Source organism: Suillus discolor (assembly GCF_016758755.1).
Source record: "Suillus discolor strain FC423 chromosome Unknown F5147scaffold_53, whole genome shotgun sequence".
Lineage (NCBI taxonomy): Eukaryota > Fungi > Basidiomycota > Agaricomycetes > Boletales > Suillaceae > Suillus > Suillus discolor.
In genome coordinates, this window is record NW_024541300.1 from 131,389 (window position 1) to 148,763 (window position 17,375).

Sequence of the window (17,375 nt, forward strand, 5' to 3'; positions counted from 1 at the left end):
TGCTCAAAATCACACAATTGTTGTTTTCTTTTGCTTGCGCCTTCCATTTGCTCTCAGGTCGTTCTGATTGTAGTCCTCGCTGTGTGTCACGATGACCTCGATACCAAAAACACCATCGCGCTATAGATCACGTTCAGATGCAAAGACACCGCTCACCCCGTCTATCATCTCTGCCTTCAATAGTATCTCCATCTCCCCACACAAACGATCTCATCCTGCTGACCTCTCAAATCCGTTTATTACCAAATCGCGACAAGCTTCTCCCGTAAAACGCGCAACTGGAGGTGGCGTTATCGTCTCAGATTCATTTCACCGCCAAGCGGGTGGAGGAGTCATCAGAAAAGGCGGCATCGAGACCCGTTTGGATGTCGTTTCACGCGACTACTTGCCCCCTACATCACAGCCTAGACCAGAGCTCAAGCGCTCAAGGTCAACTCCTGCTACTCGGGAGCGCACGCAATCCACCGGTGACAATCGTGATCGTTTCATTACTACTCGTGAAACCGACGATGTTGCTGCCACGCTCGAACTCATGAGTCTCAACCCAAAAACCGTATCACCAGGACATACAGCTCGTCTTGCAGCTGCCACAGGTGTCCCTCTCAATCGCCGCGTGCTGGCTTACCACGAGGCGCCCCCAGCTTCATCTTCAGACTCTACGCTTTCCCAGCAGCGTGAACTAGCTCGTCCGCTCTACGGACGCCCAGGTGAACTCCCTTCTTCAACTAGCTCTACAACCAACAAGTCCCGCCGCATTCCCACTCAGCCCGAGCGCGTCCTCGATGCTCCAGGCATGGTTGATGACTTTTACCTCAATCTGGTGTCATGGTCTATCCAGAACGTTGTTGCTGTCGCCCTTGCTGAGAGCACGTATGTTTGGCGGGCCGATACAGGGATCGTCTCTCACCTTAGTGAAGCGCCTGAGGGCACATATGTCTCCTCTGTTGATTTTTCGAATGATGGTGCTTACCTTGGTATTGGTCTTGGTACTGGCGAAGTCGAGTTGTGGGATGTAGAAGCCGGACAGAAGCTCCGGACGATGGGTGGACATCAGGGTCAAATTGCTGTGCTATCTTGGAACGCCCATATACTCAGCTCTGGATGTGGGGACGGAAGTATATGGCACCATGATGTCCGTGTCCCTCGGCACAAGGTCATGGAGCTCCTTGGACACACAGGAGAAGTCTGTGGACTGAAGTGGAGAGCAGACGGCGAACTTCTAGCGAGTGGAGGTAACGACAATGTTGTCAATATTTGGGATGGACGCGTGGGCAATGTTACGGAGGGCGCGCGCGGGCAGGCCAAGTGGACGAAGCGGAACCATACCGCAGCTGTAAAGGTGGGCTGTAGTCTCAATTATATGTGGTATATCTAACACACTATGAAGGCAATTGCTTGGTGCCCCTGGCAATCTTCCCTCTTAGCCAGCGGCGGGGGCACAAACGACGCAACTGTTCACGTCTGGAACAGTGGTACCGGTGCCCGTCTACACTCCCTCAAAACGCCATCCCAAGTCACCTCCATCATCTGGTCACCGCATAAAAAAGAGATTCTCACGACACATGGGTACCCTACAAACGCAATTATGGTGCACGCGTACCCGTCGCTCGAGCGTATTGCGGAGATACGGGACGCACACGACTCACGGGTGCTGTATACAGCGGTAGGGCCTGCAGGCGATGTCGTGTGCACTGGTGCCGGGGATGAGAATCTGAAGTTTTGGAGGATATGGGAGGGGGTGGGCGCAAAGAAAAAGAAAGAAGGGAAAGAGAGGTCGAGTTCGACAAGGTCAGGGATTTTGTCGATACGGTGATCTGCAAGTTGTGCTGCGCATTCTCTTATGGAAGATTAACTATATACCCACCGAAGCTGTTACATGGACGTTACTCATGTGAATGAGTGATGAATATTTCACAAACTGCTAATTAAATTTATGCTGAAGCGACTCTAGCTAGTATAGAACATTAGACTGATTACAATTGTGAATGCCACAACCCTCGACATAGCAATGATATAGTTTCTATCTTCGACCCTTGAAAAGACTAAATATGTTGCCCCTCCGGATGCGGAATATATATGTGAAAGCAAATATGGCAAATACCTAAAAGTTAAAGCTCGTGAGCGCGCATGCAGGGCAGTCAAGTAAAGGAACGCACATTAAACACGACGATGCCCAGGACAATGCCCGTGTTTCGCCAGTGATGAGAATACAAGATGTTGAAATTGCTGAACATGAACTCATCGGTGGTGCGGTAAGGGCAGTATAGGCATTCAGTTGTAGCATTGGGGTTCGTGATGTAGCCCCCAGCAAGAGAAATGAAGGGATCCATATACGTCGCGCAACTGGATCCACTGGGTGGATTGACTGTCACTAATTCAGTTGACGCGCAATTGATCAGTTGTCCACCAATAGCTGAAAAACGCCTTAGTGAAGGTCATACGGAAGAGAACGTGCACTAACCTTGACCCAAGATGCCTTCGACGACATATGTGAATGGGGATACCCTGTACATCCATTGCCACCAACCCAACGCACGGAAAGGCTGCAAAACACCGTTACTTCAGAGGCATTAGCGATTGGACCCGTCAAAGAGCGAATTGAACACACAAGATGACGACGAATGAAAATACTGTGCTGAACAATAGCGATGCGATCACTGCGCTGGGTGCCATGGCTCCGACCGCCTCTGCGATAGTAGTGTAATAGAGGGGAAACACGACTCCATACATCAAGTATGTGTAGCCTGCTCGATCGGTGGCGAAACCAACCGTCCAGTACCAACAGAGGAAGAATAGCGATGAGCATAAGATGTTCCAGGGAATCTCGACCAGGATCTGCGACGTAACCAGAGCAGTCCAGCTGTACATTCTACTCGGTCGCTCGCGGATTTCATAGATGGAGCGAATGTTGATATAGACGGATTGTAGTTGCTGAGATATGGGAACAGAGAGAACAGTTGCTAGGAAAATTGACTTCACTGAAATTAGCACGTGACTTAACAGCGAGCATGGAAGAAACGCACAAAAAGCTTGTTCTGTGTTCCTTGCAAGCTATCCTTGGACTTGTAGAAGGTAAACCCTATGAGCAAACCACCCGCGATGTTGAGAATGATCTTCGCGATGAGGTACGTCGGGTTACGCCAGTACGCAAGGAAGTTGCGCTTCGTAAGGCTAACCGCTTGATGAATCCATGAGGTGGCAAATTCAGAGCGACGCTCCGTCTCAACCGATGGCCGTGCGCGACCTTCAGCGTGTATCCGTTCAATCTGCGCTTGAAGTTCAACAGCTTCGGGAGATCGCTTCCAAATGTCATGCCAGTCGACAGAGGTACTCGCGGTTGCGCCGGCCCCAATGGTATCCAGCATGTACTCAGCACTTGAATACCAACTTGAGTGACATTTCAAAGACGTAGACGAAATGACTTACGGATTAGCATTGGCGTCACAGTGAGTGGCCCCGTTACGCTCAAAGTAATCCAGCATAACCGATGATTTATCGCCGATATCACCGAAGTAAACAGTCTGACCACCCTTGCGCAGAAGTAATAGCCTGTCAAACACCTGGAGGAGTTCAGCAGACGGCTGGTGGATTCTGGTTACAACAATTAAGCGTCGCGATAAAATCCCAAATCTAGCACACTCACGTGCAAAGAATGGCCTGTCCATTGTTTGCCAGTTCACGAAGGAACGTCATGATTGCCCAGGCGGACTGGGAATCGAGGCCGGATGTTGGCTCGTCAAGGAATAAAAGCAGTTTGGGCTTTGAAGCTGTCAGCACGGCATCGAAAATGTGGCACTATAGTATGCACCTTTGCTGCGAGCTCAACCCCTATGGTAGTACGCTTGCGGTGCTCAACACCCAGTGATCCAACGACAGCATCAGCATAATTTTCAAGGCCGCACATAGTCAGGCACTTGTCCACGCTATCCACAACTTTCAGTTGTACGCGTACGGTGAATAAATGTGAACATACTATGATTCAAGTTCCGCAGATGGGACAGACTCAGGTTGTCGTAGGCGAGCGGAAAACAGAAGAGCCTCGCGGACAGTCGTTTGCGGCAAGTGAGTGTCCATTTGCTGACAATAGCCACTGCAAGGATTATCAACGAAAGATCTTGACCAGTAGCAAGTTGACTCACGTCTGAGCCTGGAAGTCTGCGGGAACGGGCTGCCCGTTGACGAACCGATTTCCCGTGACGACTCCGACATCGACCCGTTGAGCCAAAACGTTGAGCAACGTCGTCTGTGATAAAAAGTTGAATGAAGAATTCTGAAAATAGATGTGCGACGAACCTTTCCAGCGCCAGATTCACCCATGAGAGCCGTTAATTTTCCAGGTGCAACGTACCCAGAGACATCATCGAGCAAACGCCGTTCTCCGCCGGATACCGATACGACGTATTGGATGTGTTGCCAGGTAAATACATCAAGGGTTTCTGGCTTTTCGAGTGAACTATAGGGTGCAGGTGCGCCGGCGGTCTGCGCGGCACCACCATCCAAAGATGGTGGCCGGGTAGATAACTTGTCAAATTTCTCTTCGTCTTCCGTAGTAGCAGTAACTTCTATTGCACGCGTTCCTTGTTTGAAGAGAGTCACCGCGGTATCAAACGCGGAGTTCGTGTTGTACTCCGCGGCGATGAGCAGGAGCACGAAGAAGCCAATCCCAAAGGTAACGATGATACCATAATTCTGCAGAGTATGAGATCTCAGAAAGGACGATCGTGGTTATATAATCAACTTACTCTCCACAGATCGCTATACGAGTAGCCGTACGACATGTTCACAAACCTATTGCCGTCTACGGTGATCAAGCCAGGCAGTGATCCGACAGTCGTGCAAACTTGGTTCGCTAAAGAAACATTCTCGTAGCCTGGACCTTGGGGAACAAGTGTGCTGCAAGTAGCGTTCAGTGTGTGGAACTCGTTTGTCAGGACGGCCTCGAAGCCGTAACGAAGAGGCTTTACCAAGTGGTTAAACTCAAATGATACAGAGAGGGAAAACATCTCACATTGATATATGTTATCCATCTGAGGGCGCCTGGCATACTTGGACGAGGAATGGTGTAGCCAGTGTACAGGGAAACAAGTAGTACGGAGATACCAGCCATGGACGTTGCACCGGACTCATCCTTGAAACTGGCCGCGAGCATCCTGAAGAATGCCTTCATCGTAATAGTCATGCTGAAGACTACTAAGAAAAATATACTGCAGACCGATATGAGAATGGTGCTTCAGATAGAGACACGCGACATGCACTCACAAGAACTGAGATGGTGTTTTTTGCAGGCCGACCATGAAGTAAAGAATGACGCAGAAAACAGCTTGAATAATGAACGTGATGGGGATGTCTACCACTGTATGAGCAAAAGCCTCGATGAAGGGGTAGTACATCGCTGCTTTATGATGGCGTAATATGATGGGGCGCTGGGCGAACAGAGAGGGAATTTCTGCCATTGCAGATAATGCGCCAAAGAAGAGAGCGCTACATGGTGTCAGATCGTCCCTTGGTACGGCTGAACAACAGACTCACAAAAACAAAACACCTCCCCTGGAGAAAAAGCCCGAGGTTGCATCAGGCAATTTCAAAAAGACAGACCCGATGATGATGGCTTGGAAGATTTGGGCACTGAATGATAAAGTAGTGTCAAAACGGCATATGATAGATATCGTATCTAAATGCACCATAGCTGTACCACCTGCGCGGACAAGTCGCCCTTAATAATTTGCATACGACGAATCATCACAGCCCTAACTTGCATAGGGATAGATATAGTATATGAACTGTTCTTGGGTGCATGGTCGGAATGCTCCATAACTGCACTCTGCCGATATGCAGCTTTGCGGTCGGACTTTCCAACATGAAGTGCCCTATATTCGTCAGTTGCCTGACGATTAAGATGGCCAAGCTGAGACGCGCGGAAATGGGCGGCCATCTCCTCGGCCGTTCTGGGTACTGTGCCTATGAACCCTGACCTAATCTTCCGGCCAATTGGGTCGGTGACTGATGATTGATGATCAGGCACGCGAGCAAGAGACTTGGCAATGGAACGTACCACCAACGAGGAAATCTGCCGTAGTCTGCCTGTTAAGGGGCTCATAGCCCATATCGATGAAATATTGACGGGCGGCTCTAGCCGGCCCAAAATAGACCATTCGACCTTCAGCGATGACACATACTTTGTCGAAGAGCTCATACAATTGCTCCCCGGCTTGGTAAATGGACACGATAGTTGTTAGACGTGCGATGTCGGTACCTAGACGCAAAGCTTGAACAAACTCAAGTGCAGTAGAAGCATCTAGGCCACGAGTGGAGCTAAAAGTGCCGAGTCAACGCCAGAACAGCCTACCACGACAAAAGCTTACTTGTCCCATGCGCCGATCATGCTTCTGCAAGATAGTGCTTCCGCGATGGAAACACGCTTCTTCTCTCCACCCGAAACACCGCGAATCGCGGCATCACCAACGATAGTTTTTCGAGCGTGCCGAAGGCCGAAAATTCTGAGGAGAACGTCCAAGAATTCAGCGTTAAATTGTTTCCTTGACTGATCGGTGAAGCGGGTGTGAGGCGTGCGAGTTTTGATGGCAAAAGATAACGTTTCCTCGACCGTCAAGGTAGGGAAGTGAACATCGTCCTCTGGGCAATAAGTGACGTCTCCGCGGTAATGGTTATGGATGTCTTGAGGGGTAAATGAATCATAGGAAACATCCCCTTCGACAGCATGGTACTCCCCACGCTGGTTGGCAAGGGTCTTGAGGAAGGTGCTGCACCCTGACCCAGGTTTTCCGAGAACGACTAAAAGAATAAGGTTTCATGAGGTATATGCGGTGAGATGAGTTGGAGATGCTCACGTAGCATTTCGCCAGGTGCAACGACGCCTTCAAAGCCTGATAATATATCTCGCACAGGTGGATGACGAGCTTCACTAATTGTGCGCAAGAGGGAGGCAGGGCTGAATAAGGACCCAATGGTCGGTTGCAATGATGCTCTTGCACCAATGCCTACCACACGGAGGTCATTGAACACAACACCAAGCTCGCGCCATTTTATTTCTTCCTCATCGCGTCTACAATGAATTGTCAGTCATAGCTGGGTGTTGATGAGATGGTTCTGAACATACCGCTTTATGATATCCTTGAGATGTTTTTCCAAGTTGAAATCTTCATCCTCGACTATGGTTGCAACAGAATTGCGAGCATGATCCGAATTAGGCATCCTGAATGAAGGGATGGGAGTGGGTACATAGCAGTAAGCTGTGAACGGATGGATTTTATATGTGGTGCTACTACAAGGCAAATGACGCAAATACGCGAGCTATAACAAGCCGGACTAACACGTTAGCATGACTGACTGGGACTGACTAGGCACCCCTATGATTTCCCGAATGCCGGAAATCAAAAAACGTTAACCTGTGCCGCCACCACAAGATAGCCTTATTCGGCTTAGCAATAACCTTCACACGTAGTTTTGATGAGTCATGACCAAACAAGAATTTGTGCTGCTACTATAAAAGTCCTCCCTTCAAGTCGCCCGAGGCTGTCCCATTGCATGAGATGCCGTGAACTAACGTATGCGCTTTCCCGAGCCCGATCGTTATATTCGACTAGTATCGAGTTGATGAGTCACTAAATATACCCTAAATTGTAAGTCAGCGCTCCAGACGCGAGTTCATGATGCAAGCTGCTATTGACAGTCTGCAAGAGTTTGTGGTCGACATTTCGGAAAGCAAACAAGTTGGTGCAGCAGCCGGCGGAAATGGCGGACTGGTGGGGGCACCCCTCACAGCAGAGAGTCCGTGGCTCCAGAGGTGCAAAAAAGGACAGGGGTCCCCGAGCCCGAGACACATGTATTGTTCCACATCAAAAAAAGTTGGTGTTCCGAGTGCCTGGTGTTCTCATATATTCGCACCATAATCTTAGGATAAGCTATTGTACCTGGCTGTGAAATGTCGATGAACTCGTAGCCGTCGCTGCTTTGGGATGTTTCAGACTCTCGTTCCATGCGGCGGTGGTCGACCTCAATCATCGCCAGTTGCCTAGAGATTCGGTCCTCGGTTTCCTTTCGTGACGGAGCACATATGAATTGCGTATATTTTGGTACCTAGAGATGAAGCAACAATTTTTCCATGTTGGATTTACAGGGGCCAAGCCTCCGACGTGATTAATTGATTCATGAACCACAATGTATTCTGGTCCATCGAGAATCATTGAATCTGGCGTGATCCCCCCATTACGCACGCATAGATGTCCCTTCTTGGGCTGTGGTACGATAATGTTACTCTTCGGGAGCTCTTGCCCATATCGTGGAATAACTCAACTAAAGATTGACAGATGATAGCACAGCGTATTAGCAGCGGGAAACACGGAGAAAGAGCACTCACGTGTGTAGAATGACCTTATTATAGTCGGTCAACTCACGAATTAGAACTGGATGATAGATTGCCGCTAGTCAAGACTAGAAGTGAGCTCACTTGAAGAGAGAAAGACTTGAACCTGGCAGCAAGCTCCACTGCGATGGCGGGCGGTGTGTTTGCTCGGAGACCCCGCCCGCACATCTGAAGAAGGTTACGTGGGTGCAGATCATGGGTGGAGACTGTATCCACTATAATTCCTCCTCAATGAGAAGAGCCTCCACGGCCCGTCGCCTGGGGGGAGGTGAGAAATTGTTCCAGCTACCACGTTGTCGTCGGTTCGTTTGCTGAAAACAAGAAAGATGGAACGGCATTGGCGACCACCAGATGACACAACGCAGTGAGAATACAGCCCATCACATACATCGCTTGACTAAAGATTTCACACTGCGAGTGCTGCCACATAAAGAGGTCTGTGAGTATAGCATTCAAGCTATCGAAAGTCGAGTATGCAAGCTGCTTCAGAGCGGCAGTACAGGAGCTTTAGATATCAGCGCAGACCGAACCGAAGTTCTAAAGGTGGGCATCATGAGTTCGTAGATACACAAAATAATAGTATAACTGCCACCTACCCTCTGTTGCGAACATGACGGTACCAAATGCAGAACGTCAACATTGATACCACATCAACGAGAAGTTGCCCAACCTAATTTTCTCGCGAAACATTCGCAGCCAGAAATAACCCTGGGGGATAAAAGTGGAGTAAACTCGCTGTCAAGTACCGAGTAGGGAACTCGTTTACACCAGCGCATCAGATGCCCACTGCAAAGACCATGGCAGCGGTATTAAGAGGAGTAAGTTACCTTATAAGGGACGCCACACGTTCTGTCCCATGATCCACCGCAAACTCTTCGGAGCCGCGGGAAGGTGAGCTGATACCGCTATAGAGTGAGTGTCATCAAGATAACGAAGACGCCAGAAACAGCCACGGCGTGGCGTTAGAACGAGGAACTTCAAGGTATGCACGACGAACGCAAGCTAAGGCAGTATTTTGTAAGGCGACCAATGAGGAAAGCAAGGGAACTCCAAATCGAACAATTGAATTGGGATATCGATTTTGTGCGACTCAGCGGCTCTCAATAAAGGATCCAAAGTTGTTGGTGACGAAGCGTGATCGAACGTCGGAAGAACGGATTTGTGCTTCAGATGCGGCAATCCTTAGAGCGCTCATCCTGAGGTCTGCATGCATGAGATCTGGACCCGAACTATAGTAGGATCGAGATATGGAGATATACTTACAAGAATAGCACAGAAAATAGGCCGAAGCACGTTGGGAAAGATGTTGGCCATCGTTCGCGATTGGATGACCAATTGATGACTTGCGGGCGGCACTTGATGCCTGTTTTGCTGTGACCTCCTTGATGGTCGGCATTTTGAAATTCAACGCTTGCACGAGTATTGCTACCAGGGTATCGTTCCGATTTCGATGACCAAGGTCAGTCACTATGGAACCGCCAGCGACGAACACATCCGCGAATGGAAATTTCATATCCATGTCGGATTGTCCGAGTCCCATTAGTTTCCCTTACTAGTAGGAGACGAAGGAAGACACGTTCCTTCTTGATATACATGTTGTCCGCGAACCGGGCCAGATGAAATGACGCGGCATATGTTAAACATACCATTGAGTTGTGTTTTTGAAATAGCTTCGAACATGCAATACAATACAGCTTGATCTTCATTTATTTCTGGATAAGATGGTCCCTGCCTTCGGACTGGTAGGTATGATGTGTCATATCGTACAAGAACGGTTCAAAATAATCAGTCATATCGTGACGGAGCGATAAATGAAGACATACTCCAAAATTTCAACTACTACACGCAGCGTCATGATAGCTTTCACTCATGGCAACACGAAGTCACCACACATGATTCGATGTTTCTCAGCAGGACCCGACGCGCATCTACCAGGACGCAAGGAAATTTTCGGCCAATTCAGAGTCAGCCTTGTAATACACCGGAAGTTTTGCCGTATTCACGACACAGTTTATATACAGCACTAGCTGAGCAACTGGAGCGCATTTCTGTTCTCCGAGTCGCATTCAGTCAGTGACCGCATCTTGAATATACAAGGAACTGACCATAGTTCACTGCACACCTTCCATGTTTCCCGCTCACTTCACGATGACCTTTTGCTACTTCATAGCCTGAGCACCATTCTGACTGCCGCATGCCAATTTCCTACCGTATAGAACCTGTGTTATGCCGGCCTCACTGCCCCGTCCTAGAAGTCATTCCTCCTTACGTGTCGCATTCCGTACTCCGAGAAGCTGATATTCAATGTTCAAATCCTGCCTCTCACCGGGATCCAAGAGAGATGAATCTATTAATACACCCCTCCGCCACCCGTGTGGTACTGTCCATCGGAATCTTTGGCCTGCTTGCTAACCAGGTGGATTACCCGTGTGCCCGGAGAAAAACAATGACCGTGTCGAATGATAGCCGACATGTTCCGAGTTATCTGGAGGTGCATGCCGAGCACATTTGATCAGCACTCAAACAGAATGACGAGCCGAAGGGACATGCGGGCACCGATGATCGAGTAGCGTCAGCAAGGAAGAGTCAGAACGACTGAGGCCGACAAGGCATGGGCACTAGTCGCTTAGTAAGCCCGATTGAGCTCGGAGTCTCCCCAGGCCCCTGAATCATCCTCATGTCATAGTACACACCACATAGATTGTCTAAGGCGATCCCATGAATAACCTGTTAGTCACCGTCAAACCACTTTCAATCTAGCGATGTCGCCACTATCAATTGCCCATCGGTGGTGAAACTTCGTTTCAGGATACACCGACCATGTTTCAGCAAATCCGTGCCGCACGGGGCTCAAATTGAAAGGCCACTAGCTATTTCAATACCCATTACAGCTAAGCACTTTGGTAAGAGAACGCGCATCTCAGCAGCAAAAGTCTTGGGACTTGGATACACGCATTCGGCAGCGAATGGGAAGGCGTATATCCTCTGGGCGTGACGCGTGACGCGTGACCTGTCAGTAAGTTAGACCCCTGAGTCAATCGATCGACCAACAGAAATAATAAAAAACCTTCAGTATATGGGCACACATGTGTGTATAATTGTGAGTAGTCAAGACTGTCGTCTGTTTAACCGTTACGACAAAAGGCAGTGGTACTGAAGTACTGAAAGCTCAGACAGTATCATATGTAGCTTATGGAAACTCTAGCAACCTGGCAAGCTTACAATAGCATGCAAACCGCACGCAATCATTTGGATAGTGGTAGGTGGCAGCGGTAGGCTCGTTGGACGATCCAGCAACTGAGTCGTACTGAGATTTGAAGATTGGGGCAGCACGCGTCATTCGAAGGGAGATTCTTCTACTTTCACGGGTACTTGGGTAAGAGGCTGTGGTCTCCCTCACTGTTTCTCGTGAAAATCATCTGTCAAAGCAGCAAAAAAGTCTCTTGACAGATGACTTTCATGGGAAACAGTAAGGCACGCCTCAAGTTCGAGACCCAGTCTCGTACGTACACTTTTACTAACTCCCTCCAAGTCAAATCTCCGAAATGTACAATTCAAATTATTCCACAAAGTATACACAACGAAAAAAATCCTCCAAGTGATATGTATATGTATGTACAATATATGCAATACTTTCAGCCGCATCCTAAATATAAAACAAAGAACGAGAACGAGAATGTATCAGGATGAGTATAATATGTGACAGCGGCTGTAGAGCTACCTGTCTGTTGACAGATGTGATGGATGATTGATGGCGTGATCGGTAAGGAGTAGAGGTAAGTAGAGCGCGTGGTGGTGGCGGCGGCGGCGGTAGGGACTCGGATATGGATGTGATGGGAGAAGTAGGTGGGCTCGGGCATGCAGACGGCTTAGATGATGAGCTGCAAAAAGGCACAGTCCTGCAGCAGCATGAGATGAAAGTGCATTAAATCTAAATCCAAATTTTCAGATTCCAAATGCGTGCGTTCCAGGCCCATGATAAAGAGATACAGAGCGATTCTGTTCCATGGCATGATAAGAGAGAGGTAGAGTAGAGATAAGGCCTCGAAAAGGAAATATTTGAAAGCTCCAGGTCCCTTGACAAGTAACTGTCCGAAATATGAATCTTAATTTACGTTGATGCTCGGTGTGTAGATGGTTCGTCGAAGAGGATGTGGTCGGTTCGTTGAGAAGAGTGGTGTGGTAGGAGGGCGTGAACATGTGTAGGAGGAACATAGCACCGCGAGGCAGTAAAATCTTCCCCAGAGCCCCTGAGACATGTCTCAGGCACCAGAACCGTCCATCGGACTTGAATCAGTTTGTTACACACGGTCCACCACCACCAGGACCATGATGCTGATGGTTGCCCATCCACATCGCCTCCGATCACCCTCCTGAAACCAAGGTTAACACTCCGACCTCACAAAAGGAAAAGAAACACCTCTTACCTGTCACCACTCACAACGCAACACCAATCCCACTAGGCCTAACAGTACTCGGGACTCTCATCCTACTCCCCGCAGGACTCGAAGATGAGCGATACGCCATCCCCGTTCCTGTCCGTGACTTTGGCCTATCCCCATTCCCTATCCCCACTATACTCCCAACACTCCCCGAAGAACCAGGCATCACAAGCGTCCGCATCATAGGTGACAAAGGCAGAATCGGCGTGTGCGACTGCATCAAAGGAGACTGTGGCTGCGATTGCGTGCGCTTAAGCTGATCATGCACGTTACGATTATACGTCAGTACTCCCCCCGGCCGCAAGGGCTGTTCGCCTGGTTGGAGGAGCGTGAGGCTGCGCGGAAGGGGGCTTTGAGTGCTGCTTTCTCGTGGGTTTGAGATGCTTGGGATAGTGATGGTGCTGATATCTCTGGGGTTCGTGAAGGCGCTGTCCTTTGGGTTCGCGAAGCTGCTGTCTCGTGTGATTGCGTTTACGTGTGGCACATAGGATACACCCCCACTGTGGCCGCTCTGCCCTGTGAACAGAGACGGATTAGGCGTCGACAACGAGCTGTTGAATGCAGATGGATTGTGACTCATCGAGGGCCGGGGGGTACTTAATGACGGGCGAGGCACACCGCCCAAGGACGGTCGGCGCGGACCACCCAACGAGAGCCTCGGTACACCGCCCAAAGACGGTCGGGGCGTACCCAACGAAGGCCTCGGAACACCACCCAAAGACGATCGGGGTACACCGCCCAATGAAGGCCTCGGCACACCACCCAACGAAGGCTTTGGTGTTCCCGTCCCGGCCTCGCCACCATTAACATTAACCCTAAGCCCCCCACTCAACTCCAGAGACCCAACACTCGACGTGCTCGAATACGTCCTCAACCTCGAAAGTGAAGGCGGGTATTTCCTCGGGGTCAAAGGGAGCGGAGGGAGCGACTTGTCAATGTTGCTCAATGATGGGGTTGACGAGTGAGATATCGGGTGTATTGGATGACTCGAACCCAAGCCTAAAGAGAAGTTAGTACTCGTCTCCGGAAACGCTACGGGGCTCTGGGGCGTCGCAGGGAAGGGAAGGGACAGGGACGAAGTAGAAGCGGTGCTTGAACCATTACCAATCCCACCACCCGTACCCGTCCCGAGTCCACTGGAACTCGATTCTGAGCTGTTGCGAAACTCTGCGCGGGTGGGGGTTATCCCGTCTTCAAGTGAGGTTGGAACTCGGGCGTTGTCGTCTTTGGGTTTGTGAGGGCGGGATTTTGAGCGGAAGGTGAGAGGTTTTTTTTTACTTCTGCTTCTGTTGAGTGGGAGGCTTTTGGAGAATTGCTCGTCAGGCTCGTAATCTGTGGGCGGGAAGTCGCGTACTCGGACGACGCGGCCGAATTCGTCCACATCTTCTTCATTCTCTTCTTCGCGAAGGATAGAATGGGATATGCTGCGTGAGAGGGGGTGTGGCGAGCGGAGGGAGGAGTAAGATTGGGACGTGGATATGGAAGTGGCGGATGAGCGTCGGGAGAGGTTGAGGGCTGAAAGACGACGCGTGAGTGGGGAGGGGGCGTCCTCGTCTTCGCTGTTTGGAGAGTTAGTACTTGGATTTCAATATGGATAACTCGGGGCGTAGCCCGATGAGGTGAGCGGAAATTGTAAAGATGTCGCTTGATTTTTTAACGAGGCAGTGTGTCCGTGCAAAACGCCGTTCTTGGCAGGACGGAACCGACATAAAACAGAGAAGCGAAGATGGGATAGGATAAAAGCGCGACGGAAAGCAAGCCCGCCAATTTCAAAGGACGGAAATACTCACCTATCACTCCAACCCAAACCAGTTGTAAGGCCGATGCCTCCTCTCAACAACCTTCCATCCCGATGCCTGACGCGTCTACTCGGAGTGTCTCTTGAATCCTTTGGATGTTTGCTTCCAGTTGAATTATTCGTGATTAATGAGACGTCTGAGAAGGAGGACTGGAAGGAAGTTTGAGATTTTTGTGAGGCTATGGAGAGACGAGCTTGAGGTAGAGGTGATGATGGGAGGAGTTTTGAGTGGGGAGAGAGGAGGCCGTGTCTGAGCATGAGATGGCTGAAAAGAGAGTCATTACCAAGAGTGGGTACGTAAAGACAGAGACTGACGGCAAAGGGGTGTGGAGATCGATGCTAGAATCCGAGTCGTGAGGATCTTCTTGGTCTGGTTCGAACTCGTGAGGATTTGGTAGGTGTGATGATCTACGTTTACGAGGGCGTGAACGTGAGCGTGATGTTGCTTGTATGATAGCTGGAACGTCTGGACTTGTTGAGCGAGGTCTCTCTAGTTCTGACGGGGGGCCTTCTTCTGATATTGTGTTATGGGTTAGATCATAAGAAGGTTTCCGTTGGAATGAGCGTAAACTTGATAAACTTCCGTTTCTAGTTCTAGTTCGGTGGGAATGATCTGAACTAGAAGATGATAGTCGACGAAGGAAAAGGATTGCATCAGGAGATGGACCTGGGACTGGTGGTAGTGGTGCAGTTGGCGGTAGTGATGGTGGTGGATTAGGTGATGGTGGTATATGTGATGGTGGTATAGGAAATGCTTCAAGTAGTAATGGAACTGGAGTATGTTTACGATGATCAGTAGTCGCCATTACTGTCGTAGTAGTAGTAGTCGTGGCCGTTGTCGTCGCTGTCACCGTCGTCCTGGTCATCGTCGTTTTCAATATAGCTAAAAGACTAAGCGCTAAACGAAGTTCACAACTACTACTTTCTCACGATACAAATAAGGACTAGCCGTTCAATAAGCGAAGAATTCTATTGCATTCAAACCGTAAAGCTTGGGTTACGATAAATTTATTTTTGTACAGATCAACGTTTGTATCCACGCGTTCACCTCGTCCATCAATTACAATCGTCTTAGCAACTCGTTATTCTTTCCGAAAAACAACAACAACACATGTATCATAGGCCCAGGTCCACTCCAGACAATATTTGTCAGTTGTCCTGGTCACTTCAGGCCTGATGACATTTGTAGTTCGTGTGATTGACTCGTGTAGGGATGACATCATGCAAATCCATCAGGTTCTCACCAGACTTCTTATCATCCGGCGTTTCCGTTGACCGACAGTCGCTCTTCCACCACAATAATATTGCACTCTGGGCTCTTTTCATTATCAGAGGCGATAGACGTTTTCATTTCCGCAGAAATGAAATCATTCTGATCACAATGGAACCAACATATCCAATTTCAAGCGCTCCCTTGCGGTCCGATCACAGTTTGATCCTGTCTTCGCTGTGGGTAAACAACTTACCCTGTGCGCTCCAGCCTGCTCCAGCTTTACCACGCCACATAACGCCCTTGCCAAGCGAATCCGAGGCACACCGAGTACGATCTTCACCCTCATAGATAACTTATCACCGCTCTTTCATCCATCGGGGCCTTGGCCCTTGGAATTTAGTCGTATCTAGCGTCTTCCTCATTTGTGAGAGTCGTACCTCGTCTGGCCTTTTTTTTTTCGACGGCTATACACGAAGCCATCCGATATTCATATCGAAGTAACGCGCTGATTGATCGTGTGTGCGCTTCTGGGGAATCCCGCAGTACTTGCTGCATCGGCTTATCGCTAGAGTTCGGGAATTTAATAAATTACCATCGATGAAGTTCTTGAAAAAAAAAACAATTGAGCTGTGGGTATGATAACAATCGTAACGGCTGTTTGATGGCACCGTGCCATCGTTAACACCGTCCCCGCATTCACTCCCGATACCCTCGATCGCTTGCTGGGTATTGGCAATGCAACTCGGAACTTCGAGCTAGTGCGCGCTGGGCGGCGGCCTGAAATGCAAAGTTTCGCACCCCTTGCGATGCGTGCCCCGTGCCATCCACATCCCAGTCAATCAAGTAGAAGAACCAAGACGTTGGCTCCCGGGCTATTATCCGACACGTACTAAGACGTGCTTGGGTTGATTTGAACGCAAGGGATGAATGAATCGATGAAGAAGAGAAGCCGTTGACTCGCGGAGAACGCGCGGCGCTTGAATGTTTGATAGGCGCTCGGTCCTGCACGCAAGGAGGGCAGTCGTCTCGTTTCTTCTACACAGCACAGTGTGGCCCCGCATCAGCGATCAACAAGAACGAGCCTTCAACACGGTTGTGCATGCAGACATTGTCGCTCCTTGAATTCGTTGGCACACAGCTAATTCAAGTGACGACATACTTGGCGCCCACCATACCACACTCATTTTCTCCGTCTGTGACCACTTCAAGGTAGGCCGCTCAATTTGATCATACGTGTGTCTGTGAAATCTGTAACTTCCGCGCTCGATCCACAGTCATCAGTTCACATTCACCTCCTTCCGGCATCCGCGCGTTCGAATACGGGAAAAACCTGTTCCGAGCCCCGTCACGCATTCCTCGGCCAAAAGGCGTTAGCCAACGGAGATCAGTACCTCATCAGCACTTTCATGCTCAGGGAAATCAATTCAATTGTTCCGTCCCAATGGACCGGACGCATGGAACAAGATCGAGGGTCAGGGCTCGGTGCCGACGTCCCTGTTGCGTGGGGTTATACATGCAGCATCCATGCTGTACACTTTT

General features: G+C 49.5%; 3 protein-coding genes across 3 annotated transcripts; 1 reads left to right on the top strand and 2 right to left on the bottom strand.

Moving 5' to 3' along the window:
• The first annotated feature begins 11 nt into the window (after nucleotides 1-11).
• Nucleotides 12-1,893, top strand: F5147DRAFT_709998 (WD40-repeat-containing domain protein). The gene is made up of 2 exons (XM_041438247.1): nucleotides 12-1,339; nucleotides 1,388-1,893. The coding sequence occupies exons 1-2, from the start codon at nucleotides 92-94 to the stop codon at nucleotides 1,811-1,813; spliced, it is 1,674 nt and encodes a 557-aa protein (XP_041289624.1). The 5' UTR covers nucleotides 12-91; the 3' UTR covers nucleotides 1,814-1,893.
• F5147DRAFT_710028 (ABC-2 type transporter-domain-containing protein) lies at nucleotides 1,894-7,347 on the bottom strand. Its single transcript, XM_041438248.1, has 20 exons — nucleotides 7,118-7,347; nucleotides 6,849-7,063; nucleotides 6,363-6,792; nucleotides 6,053-6,312; nucleotides 5,682-6,000; nucleotides 5,530-5,625; nucleotides 5,260-5,481; nucleotides 5,009-5,204; nucleotides 4,743-4,958; nucleotides 4,294-4,689; nucleotides 4,140-4,243; nucleotides 3,974-4,090; nucleotides 3,809-3,923; nucleotides 3,644-3,759; nucleotides 3,427-3,591; nucleotides 3,024-3,375; nucleotides 2,609-2,973; nucleotides 2,462-2,559; nucleotides 2,157-2,413; nucleotides 1,894-2,101 (listed from the first exon to the last, which is right to left on the bottom strand). Exons 1-20 carry the CDS (start codon nucleotides 7,210-7,212, stop codon nucleotides 2,021-2,023), a joined length of 4,215 nt encoding a protein of 1,404 aa, XP_041289625.1. The 5' UTR covers nucleotides 7,213-7,347; the 3' UTR covers nucleotides 1,894-2,020.
• Nucleotides 7,348-12,494: 5,147 nt separating this feature from the next.
• Nucleotides 12,495-15,429, bottom strand: F5147DRAFT_776890 (uncharacterized protein; the record flags this gene model as incomplete). The annotated part of the gene is made up of 4 exons (XM_041441911.1): nucleotides 12,495-12,756; nucleotides 12,825-14,384; nucleotides 14,616-14,888; nucleotides 14,939-15,429. The coding sequence occupies 4 exons, from the start codon at nucleotides 15,427-15,429 to the stop codon at nucleotides 12,495-12,497; spliced, it is 2,586 nt and encodes an 861-aa protein (XP_041289626.1).
• Between the last annotated feature and the right edge of the window lie 1,946 nt (nucleotides 15,430-17,375).